Source organism: Macrobrachium rosenbergii, chromosome 2 (assembly GCF_040412425.1).
Source record: "Macrobrachium rosenbergii isolate ZJJX-2024 chromosome 2, ASM4041242v1, whole genome shotgun sequence".
In the NCBI taxonomy this organism is placed as follows: Eukaryota; Metazoa; Arthropoda; class Malacostraca; order Decapoda; family Palaemonidae; genus Macrobrachium; species Macrobrachium rosenbergii.
The window spans coordinates 43,807,425-43,821,844 of NC_089742.1; the positions used below are offsets into that span (position 1 = coordinate 43,807,425).

Genomic DNA, 14,420 nt, shown 5'->3' on the forward strand with positions numbered 1-14,420 from the left:
TTCTGAAATTTTCGGCCGAGTTACCGAGCGGACGTAAGGAAAAAGTTTTTTTCAAAAATCACCATAAATCGAAATATTGTGCTAGAGACTTCCAATTTGTTGCAAAATTAAGGTAAATGATTGAATATTACTAGAATGTAAGAATTTTAGCTCACAATTGCGTTTTTTGACCATTTTGGTCAAGTCAAAGTTGACCGAAGGTTGAAATTTTTTGTAGCGTGACGGCACGTCCACGGCACCCAACAGACAATTTTAGTTGACGTGATAATCGGTCAGTCGAGCGTTAAGGGTTAAGTAGCAGACGCTCTTGGCTCTACTGCCACAATGCTACGGGCTAAGTTGAGCACCAACCAGAGGCAGTTTTCTATTGCAGGCTCTCTTAACTAATAAGGAACGACAAGCATTGTTTTCAGTGCTAACGACTTTTTTATTTTAAATTCATTACATGTCTTAATGCTTTGGAGTAGAGTATGTCCATGTATCCCATCTCCCGTCAATGTGGGAATCAGCTATGTAATTACTTGGTAAGTTACTTATATAAAAATGACATTTTGATGATAAAGTTTTATATATACTTATCAAGTAATTACATGATCGGAGCCCTCCCTGCTCCCCTCTGATGTATGGCATAGGCATAATCAGAGTGAAGTTGTCTGCTAAGTCATTCCTGGTATTCCTGTTAGTGGGAGGAACCAGCCACCTGCACTAAACTTTGAAGCTTTACCTGTGAATTTTTGAATTTTAAGCTGCCGTGCAAGAGGAAACTATAGCTGTGTAATTACTTGGTAAGTACATATAAAACTTTATTTTAAAATAAAAATGTCGTTTTTACTTCACGGCTTTTATGAAGGTGGTAAGAATGTAGAAATATGTTATTCCTGCCTATGAAGTATTAAAGGAAATGATGAAGCTGACAAAGCAGCAGGAGATGCAACTGCTATGACAATATCACTTGTAGATACCCCAGTTAGTGATCATATAATGTCTCTGAAACCCATCATAATCAATAAATAGCAAAATATATGGAACAGTGAACAGGAGAGTAATATATTGAAATAAATTACGTCCAGTGTTGGAATATGAATTACAGTAAACCCCTTGTATTCGCGGGGGATGCATACCACACCCCCCTGCGAATACTTAAAACCCCTCTAAAAACACTTAGAACTGCGTACTTTGGTAGTTTAAACACAAAAAAAAAATCTTAAAATGCTTATACTTGAGTATGTTAACCCTTAAACGCCTACTGGACGTATCATCGTCGACTAAAATTGTCTGTTGGGTACCGTGCTGGGCGACTGCGTCGTCGACTACAAAAAATTTCAACCGGTCAACTTTGACTAGACCGAAATGGTCAAAAACGCAATTAAGCTAAAACTCTTACATTCTAGTAATATTCAATCATGTACCTTCATTTTGCAAACAAATTGGAAGTCTCTGGCACAATATTTCGATTTATGGTGAATTTTTTTTGAAAAAACGTTTTTTCCCTTAACGTCCAGAAATTCTTTAAAATCACGTTATCGTAATGTTGCACTATTTTATATTAGTCGTTACATAAAGTTTTATTTATGGAAATGTGCAATTTCATGTAGAATACAACAAAAAATAACTCATGGTTATGTAGCTTTATCAGTTTTGAAATATTTTCATATAAATCACGATAACTGCCAAAATTTCAAGCTTCTTGGTCAACTATCGACTGAAATGGTAAAACACAATTATAAGCTAAAACTCTTACATTCTAGTAATATTCAATCATGTACCTTCATTTTTTGCAACAAACTGGAAGTCTCTAGCACAATATTTCGATTTATGGTGAATTTCTGAAAAAAAATTTTTTTCCTTCACGTCTGCCAGCGGTAACTCGGCCGAACATCTAAGAAATCTTTTCGTCATGTTGTCGTAATGTTTGCATCGTTTTACATTAGTTGTTACATAAACTTTTATATATGAAAATGTGTGCAATTTCATGTAGAATACAACAGAAAATAGCTCATGGTTGTAGCTTTATCAGTTTTGAAATATTTTCACATAAATCACGATAACTGCCAAAATTTCAACCTTGGTCAACTTTAACTCGACCGAAATGGTAAAAAAACGCAATTTAAGCTAAAACTTACATTCTAGTAATATTCAATCGTTTACCTTCATTTTGCAATAAATTGGAAGTCTCTATGCACAATGTTTCGATTTATGGTGAATTTTTTTAAAAAACATTTTCCTTCGTCTGCGCTGATAACTCGGCGAACATCTCAAGAAATTCTTTGCGTCTAGTTGTCGTAATATTTGCACCGTTTTATATTAGTCGTTACATAAAGTTTTATATATGAAAATGTGCGCAATTTCATTTTACAATACAACTAAAATAACTCATGGTTGTAGCTTTTATCAGTTTTGAAATATTTTCATATAAATCATGACAAATAGAAAAAATTCGACTTTTCGGTCAACTTTTAACTCGAATCAAATGGTCGAAAACTGCAATTGTAAGCTAAAACACTTACAGTCTAGTAATATTCAATCAATTAGCTTCATTTTTCAACAAATGGAAAGTCTCTAGCACAATATTTCGATTTATGGTGAATTTTGAAAAAAAAAAAATTTTATGTCCGTGAGTTCTGAATTCATGCATCATTTTGTGATAATATTTTCTCTGTGTTGCTTTGATCGTTTTAAAATTTGTTATATACCAAAATCATCGCAATTTAGTGTACAATACAACTAAAAAAAATTAACTCATTAGCTTTAACTGTTTTGCTTACTACTTGCGATTTGTATACAATTATATCGAGTTTTTTTTCGCTGTCATATATTCCAATATTTATATGTGATAATGATATATTTTTTCATTTCTGATGGTTGCATACTAAACTTCAGGCAATGACAAAAAAATGAGCCAAAATGAACTCTTAATCTTAAAAACTAAGCGTGCTGTGATTTTTTGAAAAAACTTTTTTTTCGCTTGGCCTAACTCACGAGCCGCGGCATACGGAGACTTTTGTAAATAGGGCTTCGGCGTTAAAGGGTTAATAGTTTTATCACAAAAAGTGCATTTAGTCATGAAAATACAGTAATTAGTGAATATTTCTCACTGAAAAATACCGCGAATGGGCGAATTTTCTGCAAATAATGTGCATATACGTTCCACAGAGAAATCTGTGAATATGGGGGCTTACTGTAATCGTATCAAAATGACACACACACACACACACAGGTAATTTTGACTCGTCATATTTTTTTATTTGATAAATAGCCCATGTGATCTAATCCTTATACTGTATGTACAGACAGCAGACTAACACTAATAATTAAAAAATTTTTGTGTGGATACCCAGAATATAATCAACCATTAGAAACAAATTAGTTAAATTTATTAGATTTGCCATCATCATTTTCAATTAGCCCAATTATGAATTTGTTGAGGAGCTGTAGTTTAAATAAATTAATAAAAGCTGGGACTCAGCCTTTCACCTGAATTTTGATCTGGGTTCTTATGGTTGATGGAATTGATAAAAAAATTATTGTATAAAAGCTTTATTTCCATGTGAGTTTGTAAACTTCAGTAAACTGCAAAGTCAAGTTGTAGAAATGAAGGACATATCAGTCCTCATTTTTCAATGTAATTATTAGTTAAAAAATTACTGAAACACTGCAAATTATTAAATGAAATATTTTTACAAGACAGTGCTTTTATACAAACCCATTAATCATAAGTAGCCTTTATTCTGTGTTGAGTGTATTCAGGTGCACCAATTTGAACAGTAGAAGAAAGGTCCCCTCTGCATATGCCAGCCAACTCTATTGGGCTACAAGGTTTTGTGCTTTGTCCTCCATCTGAATTTGCAATTTAGGCTGGTTTTTAAACACCTAAAAATGCATCTACAATAAAATACATTTTTATATAAATCCATTAACCTAAATCTTCAGTTGCCCTCCTCCTCCCTCTCTCTTCAGGTGGAAGATTGGTACCAATCTTCCATCTGAAGAGAGGGAGGGCAACAATCTTCCATCTGAAGAGAGGGAGGGTAACAGTCTGACATCTGAAGAGAGGGAGGAGGAGGGCAACTGAAGATTTGGGTTAATGGATTTGTATAAAAATGTATTGTATTGTAGACATATTTTTAGGTAGTTACAAACCAGCCTTAATTGCAATTTCAGATGGAGGACAAAGCACATGAGCCCTAGAAGAAAACAATAAGTCTAATTGCAGGAGTACAGTGATGGATTTGGCAAAAAAATCCTCTTTACAATGGGAGCTTCCACAAGTAATGGTTAAAGAAACCCAAAATAGTGTGCCCACAAAGTAAATAAGGCAGAACAGCTGGTATTCAAGGATACACAAACCTCCAAATAAATGAATGGTGAAACATGAGAATGAGTGATCTGGATCCCTTCCCTTGGAAAGTACGTGGCCTTGCTGGAAGACTGAACCTTATCTACAACTCAGGCAAAAAAGAAACCAGCTAAGGATTAGTGGTTCATATGTAACACCATTTGAAAGAGAACAAAGATGCTGAAATGCTTAGAGAATACCAAGGTGATCAGGAACACAGTTTTATTTGTTAAATCATATTAATGCAAAAACTTAAACTTATTAAAATTCCTTGTTAAAATAAAACTGTAATCTGAAGATAGTAGGAGCAGTAGGCTACAAAGTAATGCTGAGATAATGCTTTGGTTGCCATTCAGAAGTTAAACTAAATCAAACAACTAAGCAGAAACTGGATATCACGTTATGAAGATGATGAGATGAAAAAGTTATGAGAAATAGAAAAGCAGGACTGGCACAGCAAGAAAACACATGGTGGTCTTGAGAAAAATGGCACCATCAACATAGGATTGCAAAGTGCTCAGAAGAATGACTGCTCTTCTGTTGTCTTGTGACCCAGTTAAGTTAGCTGGCACATTTGTAGAGTGGATCCTCTACTTTTCAAATTGATGTGCCTAGATGAGTTCTTCACAGATTAAGTTCTGTTTGATTAACAACAAACAATTGTAAGGCAGGCATATATGGATTAAATATTTTAACTCAATCTGGTTATGGGGGTATTTAGTATTTTAAGTCAGTGGTCTGGGTGAAGTACTGTATCTAATAATGTTAGTTTGGAAATATGGAAAATTTTTCAATTTTCTTAGATTCGGTCATTAGTAGAAATGCTACTGCTGTACGCAAGGTGATGAGTGTGTTAATGAGCAGTTCCTTTGATGGTTTTTGGGTATTAATTTGATGAAATGTTAATAAGGACACTTGTGAAATTTCTTGTGCTATATAAACTGTATTTCAAGTAGTTTTTAAATACTGTTTTATTTTTCTTAATAGGCAACATTGAAGGATGTGGAACCAACAGCAGAGAATGTTGCGCCAGCTTTGACTTTTGAACAGGTGGTAGCCACTCCAAAGCAGGAAATTTCAAGATCTAGCAGTGATATGTCAAGCAACAATAGTTTCTCTGGTAAACAGGTTTTGATACCCATGGATGATCCAACAAGTACAAACGAATCTGTCAGTGAAGTAAATGAAAATATTACTAATTGTGAGGTGGAAGAAATGCATAATGAAGGTCCAACTGGTGCCAAGGAACTGCATGAAGAAATGTGTGAAGAAAATTATATCTCTGAACATGGAGAAAAGGACATAGTTCCTGATTGCAAGAAATCTCACCAAATGTTTATTGATAAGGAAGTTCTTAAGGATGAAACAGATGGTGCTGGTGAATTAAAAGATGCTGAAAGAATTAGAGAGATGAAAGATGAAAATGAATTAGAAAATGAAAATGGATTAGAAGCTGCAAAGAAAGTTGAAGAGTATATTCTTGCAGACATTGAGCAAAATAATTATGCACAGCAGGAGGAGACCGTAAGTCTCAAATCTGGCCTTGAGGTAGATGATAATATTGAAAATAGCAAGGAAAACAAAAGTATTGATGATTGTAGCAAAGACCTGCTTAAGCCAGATGACATTTGCAACCTTAGTTTAGTAACCAAAACACCAATGTCTGCTCTCCGAAGGAGCACCAGACGCTCTGCAAGAATTAGTGCCTGTATAGACACAACTTTGTCACCAGTGATGTCAAAGTTACGTCCTCGCACACCTTGTAGTCGCTCAACACGCAGATCTATGAATGCCCACACTGATTTTATGATAGACCAAATTGCCACACCTAGAGTACAGAAGTCGTTGAGGAGAAGCACACGACGTTCCGTTAAAAGATTGAGGAGTGACGCTAAAGATGTAGTAGTTCCCCTTTTCTTTGATGATAGTGAGTTAGGGGATCCTGATATGAAGAGCCAGGAACTTGTTCCAGAAGTTCCAGAATCCAGCATAGTATTGGAAGAGGATATTATTGAAGAGGAAGCTGAAGTTAAAACAGTGTCACCATCAGTGGATGTTAAAAGTCCAATTCCAGAAACATTTGAAGTGATGCAAACACCTAAGGCAGAAAATATGGTTACTCCATGTAAGTATTACCATGAATGCTGAAGTTTGTTTAAAATAAAATATCTTAAGCCAAGTGGTGAATTACCCTGCATCAGTGCAAATCATGCTGTAGTATTTTATATGTACTTAATCATGGCACACTAATCAGAAGTAACCTAAACTGATGGGTGCCATTGGTCAAGTGAGGGCGCAAATATTTTATTGTAAAGAAGTTTAATGTGTGTCACTTCTGAGACTAAATGCAAATAAAGGTTTGTTCTTATATGGTGTGTGAAAAGTGGAGTTAGTGAGAGTTAATTTGCAGAAGTTTTACATCTAGGTGGGAAGAGACCAAATGTTTCTCAGCTGTTGAATATCCTTCTTCCTCAGCCCCTGTGCTGGGTCAGGTCAGAATTTTGTACATTCATTCATTCAAACATTATTTATCAAAAGGAAAAGGCAAAAAATTATGTAGGGTTTCTGCAAAGATGTGACATGCTTTTGGCAGTAACCTCCCCCCTGCCTCTCCATCCCTTAACGTTGAGGATGAGCTAATCCCGTCTGCTTCTTATCATTAAAGCAGTCAGTATGTCTGCATGTTCAGTTACTATGTAGTTTTACTTTGGGTAGAGTACATAGTTTTTTTTACATTTACCCATCAGGTGTTGTTTGCTGCTATATCACTAATAAAGCAGATCAACTCTATAATGAACAATTCTTTTGTTTCTTCAGCATAACTGAGTTCAATAAAGTCAGCACTCAAGCTTTCTAAAAAATTATCCACCACAGAAATTTGCAGTGTTTGGTGACTAGAAGTGCTATAAAGTCATTCCACTAATTTTGTGAAGCTAGTGTCAGTGATGGAATATGGCAGTGATTGGGAGTGCTATAGAAGCCCTACAAAATTATTTTCCTAGAAATTGTCTAGTAAAACAAATCAAGTTTTCTCCACAAATTATATGAAACTTGTGTAAATGTTGAAACACGTTGGATATCTGCTCATGTGGTCTTGGAGGGAGATAAACAGGCCAAAAGCAGTCAGAGCTGCAATTGGTATGACCAGGTTAAAACTTTCCTGTTCTAATCAGTGAGTAATTAACATTCATAAAGCCAATTTTAATAAATAATTGGAAATTTACAATAAAATTAAATTCATTTACTAAAGGCAAATCCTTTGGTTCAGTCCTGTTAGAGTTCAGCATTTTGACTCCGATTTGGTTAATTGCCACAGTAGGGTTTTATAACCAGGTAGAAAAAAGGCTCTTCCATTAGTTTAAACATTGCAAAAAAAAAATGGAGACTGGTATCGTTACAAGAATGAAAGTGTCCCTGACTACTGCTGGCAGGTTACTCAGTGAAATAAGTGTTCCTTGACATGATTTTCAAATGGACTTTTTCTTGCTGTAGAATGAAATAGGAGGTCTAAGTAGTCTCCTGTCTGTTCAGAATTAAAAGTTTACAAATATAAATTTAACTTTTTCTGAAAATAATAAAAGATAGAAAAATTTTATACAGCTTATAATCTAGTAAGGGAATAAGCATTCCCACTTGCTGCATAATCTCCTACAGAGGAAGAATAGATACTGTTTGAACCACATGAAAGAAGGCAATTGTGTAGATAGAACAGGAGCAGAACCAGTAGAATGTGTCACTGGGTGAAGTACTTTTTAACAGTCAGTAACTGCCCCTTTGTCAAATACTGTATATACTGTACATCTAAATGATTAGTTGGTGACTGATTAGATTCCTCCTGTGAATAAAAATTGTTAGGCATTTTGAAATAAATGTCAACTGTAAACTTTGTAAATACTTGATAGTATAGTAAGTTGGTTTTTACTTTTTAAACTTGCCTCAGTTGAAAAAATGTTTGTGCATTTGGATTGCTATAGTATGAGAAATAGAAGTTGCAGATTTATAAAATTAGTGTTAAAAATGTGAAAGGAAAGGAAAGGCATTGGAAACTTAAGGTCAGAATTCACAGTACAGTATGTATGTATTTAGTAGAATAAGGAGTAAATGTTTGAAGTAAGATTAACTTTCATGATTTAATAAATATACTTTGTAGGTTCCTCCAGGCGCAAGGGAAAAGTTTCATGGATGGTTCACGAAAGCCCTTACATAAATACAGAGAAGAGATCAGGAAATTCAAAGCGTAGTGGAGTCCCTTCAGACATCATTTCACTATTTGATGATGTCCCAACTGATGGTATGTTACCTGGAAATGTGTTATTGCTAATGTTATTAATTCACTTTCCTTTCATGCTAAAGCAAAAGCATTTTTTGAAAATAGTTTTAGTGTGCATAGGGTTTATAAAATTGTATCATCACTTTAAAAAGTTGAGTCTCGCCAGCTATTAGAACTATTTCAGCTTATCTATCAAACACTGATTCACAGACTTAAGTTTTGTTTTAGCAGTTGGTTATGTCAAATGTTCTTCCATTTTCATTTTAATGTTATTGTACCTTTATTTCATCATCAGTATCAGCTTCAAAATTGGTAGTTTAACAATACTGTTTTAAATAAGTAACTTACCAAGTAATTACTTAGCTAACGATTATGCTTGCACGGCATCCTGAATTCAAAATTCACGGTAACATGTCAGTTGCAAAGTGGGGGATGGCAGGCCCTGCCCACTGCAATGGGAGCGTAGGAGGGACTTGCAGCCAATGCCATCATTGTCTTTTATGCTGCACTGCTGACAACACATCTCGCTCTGCAGTCCTGCCTGACTCGCCAGTTGTTGCATGCTTGCTGAAGTCGGTGAAGTATTTCACTTTCGTTTAGCTCAAACTTACTTTTTGGTTTCGTCAGGGCATTTAGATCTTTTCTTCTGGTTAGCTATGTCTGATTCTAGTACTTCCAGTCATTGCTATTGTAGTGAAGACTGTAAGGCTAGATTAACTAAGCTTTGTTATGATGCACATACCATGTGCACTAAGTGTTGGGGGCAGGTGTGTTCGAGGGAGAATACATGTAGAGAGTGCAAGGACTGGGATGAATGTAAATGGAAGGTGCTTGAATCTCATCTTAGTAGACTTGAGAAGAATAGGCTAAGGAAGGCCGCCACTGGGGCCGAAAGTAGGGCCTCTATTAGTAGAGATTCTTCACCTAAGCCTAAGACAGACTCTAGCCTTGCTCTTCCTTCTACTCCTGGACAGACCCTCTTTCCAATTCTCAGCCCTCCTCTTATCCCTCCACATACTCTCGTGCTTCTGATCCCGATGCCATTGCCAGTCTTGAGTCTAGACTTGGGTCCAAATTTGACAAGAAAATTAGTCTAGTGGTTAATTCAGTGTTGGAGATAGGGGAGTCCCTACGTGTCCTTATGGACAAAGTTTTCAGTGATAAAGTTTTAGTGGAGGAGGTTGTTTCTCATCCTGTAGGTCACTCCCACTCCCCTGAACCTGGGAGAAGACATACTGGAAGTCCAAGGGAAGCTGGTGGGGTTTGCCCATGGGTTGTTGCTGCCCCCTCAGTTGAGCCTGTTGCTAGATCCCAGACTTTGACATAATGCCACTGGAAAGTTCGAGCTCAGACTTAGATTCCGACCATGGGGTTCCAGATGCTTCCTTGATTTGTCCCAGCCACTGAAAAGGCACATGGATGACTCATTTCCTTCCCCGTTTCCTGTCTGTCAAGCGTCACAGAGACACCTTCAACAACCCACTTCCGTCTTGCAGCTATGGGGTGTATTCAGTTTTCACCTCGGTTCAGTTACCTGCACATCCATGGGATTCTTCTGCTTCGTTCTCTCCCAAGGATTCCAAACACCTAAAGCATCATTCTGAGTGCCTGTCACCCGAGCCCCCGGCACTCGCTCCCAAGAGTCCAGTTACGGCTCCTGTGCTCGCAGTATCTACTCCCACACACCCAATTCTTGCTCCCATGTTCCCAGCACTTGCTCCCGTGTGCCCAGCACCTGCCCCCGTGCACCCAGCTGTGGACTCTGAGTGCCCAGTGCCATCATCCAGCCACCTGATTCCTACTCATCTTCAACCGTCTTCATCTGTTGAATGCCAAGTTTCCACCTCGGAGCCAGACGACCCCTCGTTGGCACCCATCAAGAAGCAGCTGTCAGAGAACTTGAGCTTCATTAGGAAAGCACTCTCTTTGGAAGAAGAAGAGATGGAACAAGATGCTTCTCCTGATGAGTTTTCCCACCTTTTTTTCCCTGGCTGCTCTGTCATCTCCTGCTTCTTCCTTCCTTATAAGAAGTCCTCCTGAAGAGCACTCTCGACTTCCCAAGATGGTGCTTTCTTCCTCCTCTAAGAAAGCAATGAAAGGGATTGAAGACTGGCTCTCAATGAAGAGAGAGCAGGGCAAAGCGACTTTTGCCCAGCCTCCCTCTCATCTGGTCAAGAGGAAATATCAGCTGTACATCACCTGGGAAGCTCCCTCATGGGAGTCACTGTCTCCTCCCAAGGGGACTTCTCTGGCCTTATCGACTCTTCTTGTCGGTCAGCCTTCACTTTGGCCAGAGTTTTCTTCTCTTCCTCAGAACTGGACCATCTCGTTAAGAACCTCTTCAAGGTTTTTGAAGTACTGCGTTTTCTGGACTGGAAAGTAGGAGCCCTTGCAAAAAAGATCGAGGACTTTAGGGGTTGGACGAGCTCTTTATGGCAGAACTGTTCAGTGTTCTTTCGTGCACTGACAAAGCCATCAGGGACGGCTCTTCAGAACTCACGGCTCTTTACGCTTTCGGAGTTCTTAAAGAGAGAACTTTGGTGCTCCTTCACCACAAGAGGAGTCATGTCTTCGCAGAGATCCGCCTTGTTATTTTCTCCGTTGGAGTCTTCTCGCCTTTTTCTCCAGTTGATTGTGGAAGAGATCACGTTGCATCTCCAGAAGAAATCCACTCAAGACGTGCTTGCACAGTCTTCTAACATCGTTTATTCCAAAGACGACCTGGGAATAAGCCCAAACCACAAGTTAAGGCCCCTACACACGATCAATTTTTTCGTCAATTAATTGATATCAATTTATTGACGTCAATGAATTGATGGAGAAATTGACCGTGTGTAGGGGACATTGATATCAATTTAATTGAAACAATTTCATTGAATCAATTCATTGAGAGATCAAAGATCCTTTGATATTTATTGATGGGTCTTCAATAAAATTGATCGTGTGTCGGCAAAGCATCAATATATTGATCAATAATTTAGTGTTTTCCCAGCAGTGAAAGAGTCGTCATCGTAATCATGGCTGAAAAGAAGAAAGAAAGTGAGCGTAAGGATCTATAAACGTCAATTATCTCCATCATCATTTTAGATTCAGCGTCCATTCTGAGGAAATTCCTGTAATCCTCTGGCTCATCGTCCCTTAATTCCTTAAGCAATCGTGTATGTCCTAGTTCCCTTCAACAGAGATACCATTTCTTCGCCCACTTACTCCTCTTCTTTTGCTTTGGAGTGTCCAGAGCAAGCACTATTCCTAGAGCCACAGATGCTTTCATCTCAAAGTTATAAATCAAACTGAAAATTGAAGTAAAATCATTGACCGTGTGTAGGCACAGTGATTTCCTCAATTTCATTGTCGTCAATAAATTGATATCAATTAATTGACGAAAAAATTGATCGTGTGTAGGGGCCTTTAGACCTCACTTCAATCTCCGGTTTCAATCTAGATCCTTAAAGAAAAAATCCTCCTCCAAGAAGTGAACCAGAAGTCCTTCGTGCCTCAGTAGGAGCCAGACTTCTTTTCTGGGAGAAGTGGGATCATGGGAGCAGACCAGTGGATCGTCAAAGTATTAAAGGAGAGTTACTGCATCCCGTTCCTGGAGAACCTTCCTTTAGTTTCCTTTTCCATCGTCTTGACAGCCTACTCAAGAGACTCAGAGAAACATTTGGACCTTTCAAAAGAAGTATGCTCTCTTCTTCTGAAGAGAGCCATAGAGGAAGTCGAGGACGTACACAACCAGGGCTTCTATAATCGCCTGTTTGTAGTTCCCAAAACGTCTGGGGGTTGGAGGCCGGTCCTAGAAGTAAGCATCCTCAATCTCTTAGTAAGAAAGACGAAGTTCAAGATGGAGACGAACCAGTCAGTCATGGCTTCCATTCACCCAGGTAATTGGATGATCATGCTGAATATGCAAGATGCATACTTCCATATCCCCATCCTCCGAATTCCAGGAAGTATCTCAGGTTCGTCTTCCAGGAAAAAGTCTTCCAGTTTTGTACCCTCTGCTTCAGCCTCTTCACAGCTCCTCAAGTATTCTCCCGAGTCCTCTCTCTTCTTGCCAAAGGGCTTCATCTAGTCGGCATAAACATCAGCCTTTACTTGGACGATTGGTTTCATCGATCTCCTTCAAAGGAGAAGTGCATAAAGGACCTTCAGACAACTCTCCAACTTTAAGATCTAGGAATTCTTTTAAATCTCCAGAAGTCCCAGTTAGCCCCTACACAGGAGATTCTTTATTTGGGGATGATTCTCAACTCTTGGACTTTTCAGGTTTTTCTGTCCTCCAAGAGGATCGCCAACTGCCTCGAGACGTTTCACAGTTTCCTTGCCCTTTCGTCGTGTTTGGCCCGTCAGTGGATGAGCCTTCTAGGGACTCTATCGTCTATCGAGACCTTCGTCAAGTTGGGCAGACTGCACATAAGAGTTCTCCAATTCTACCTCAAAGCCAACTGGGACAGAAAGACTCAACCGGATTCTGTCATCTTTCCCATCACTCAAGAGATAAAGTCGGACCTCCAATGGTGGCTATCTGATGGAAGACTTTCGCAGGGAAGAACTCTTCACCCTCCAAGCCCCAACCTAGACTTCTACTCACACACTTCTGATCTAGGCTGGGGAGCCCTTCTAGGGAGTCAGGAGGTTTCCGGGATGTGGTCCCTGGAGGAAAGCAATCTTCATATCAATGTAAAGGAGCTGAAAGCCATTCATCTAGGTCTCCAGCATTTCTCAACCTCTACTCGCAACAAGACTTGTTGTTCATGCGGACAACACCACCGCTTTGTCGTATATCAGGAAACGGGGGCACTCGTTCCTTTTCCCTCAGTCAGACTGCAAAGGACCTTTTACTTTGGGCGCATCAAAATCAAGTGACCCTGGTTACTCATTTCATTCGGGAAATTAAACGTCCTGGTGGACGAGGTTGAGCCGTCAGAAGCAGGTCCTTCCTACCGAGTGGACCATGGACCAGAGGATCTGTGTTGACCTTTGGAGATTGTGGGGCAAACTGCCCTTAGACCTTTTGCCACCTCAAGAAATAATCACCTTCCTCCCTTCTGATCTCCAGCCCCAGATCCCCTGGCATGGGCGATGGACGCCATGCTCCTAGACTGGTTGGACCTGGACCTTGATGCCTTCGCACCCTTCAGCTTGGTGAGGGAAGTCCTGAACAAGTTTGTGTCACACCGCAACATCTCTTTGACACTCTTAGTGCCATTCTGGCCCATGAAGGAGTGGTTCCTGGACCTTCTATATCCTCTGGTAGACTTTCCGAGGCTGCTACCCCAAAGACCATGGTTACTCAAACAACCTCACTTAAAGAGATACCACCAAGGGTTGTACACTCTCGCTCTGACAGGCTTCAGGTTGTCAGGAAACTCGCCAGAGTGAAAGGTTTTTCAACAGCAGCTGTGGAAGCTATTGCGAAGTGCAGATGTCAATCTATTTGCAATGTCTACCAGTCAAAGTGGAAGTGTTCCGTCGATGGTGCCTCAGAAATCACATCTTGTCTTCTGAGAAATCTTTAACCCAGATTGCAGATTTTCTCCTTTACCTTAGGACCTCTAGGAGTCTGTCCTTGTCCACCATTAAAGGATACCGAGCAGTGCTTACCTCGATTTTTAACAGAGGTATGGATCTTTCATCTAACCAGGATCTTAATGACCTTATTAATTCATTCGACTCTTCTAAGCAGAAGAAATCTGATTGTCTTGGAACGTGGATGTAGTCCTTAAGTGGCTTAATAGTCCTCCTTTTGAGCCACTCAGTTCCACCTCCCTCAAGAACCTTACGCGGAAGACCCTCTTTCTAGTAGCCCTGGCT

At 39.1% G+C, this 14,420-nt stretch overlaps 1 protein-coding gene across 2 annotated transcripts in view; it reads left to right on the top strand.

Annotated features, from left to right (window-relative positions):
* The window catches only part of LOC136845902 (titin homolog), a 90,617-nt gene that overhangs the window by 54,433 nt on the left and 21,764 nt on the right, over positions 1-14,420 (top strand). For both annotated transcript variants that reach the window (XM_067116391.1, XM_067116384.1), the window contains exons 6-7: positions 5,324-6,461; positions 8,487-8,627. In XM_067116391.1, the coding sequence (XP_066972492.1) occupies positions 5,324-6,461; positions 8,487-8,627 (1,279 nt within the window). The remainder of the gene's footprint in view (positions 1-5,323; positions 6,462-8,486; positions 8,628-14,420) is intronic.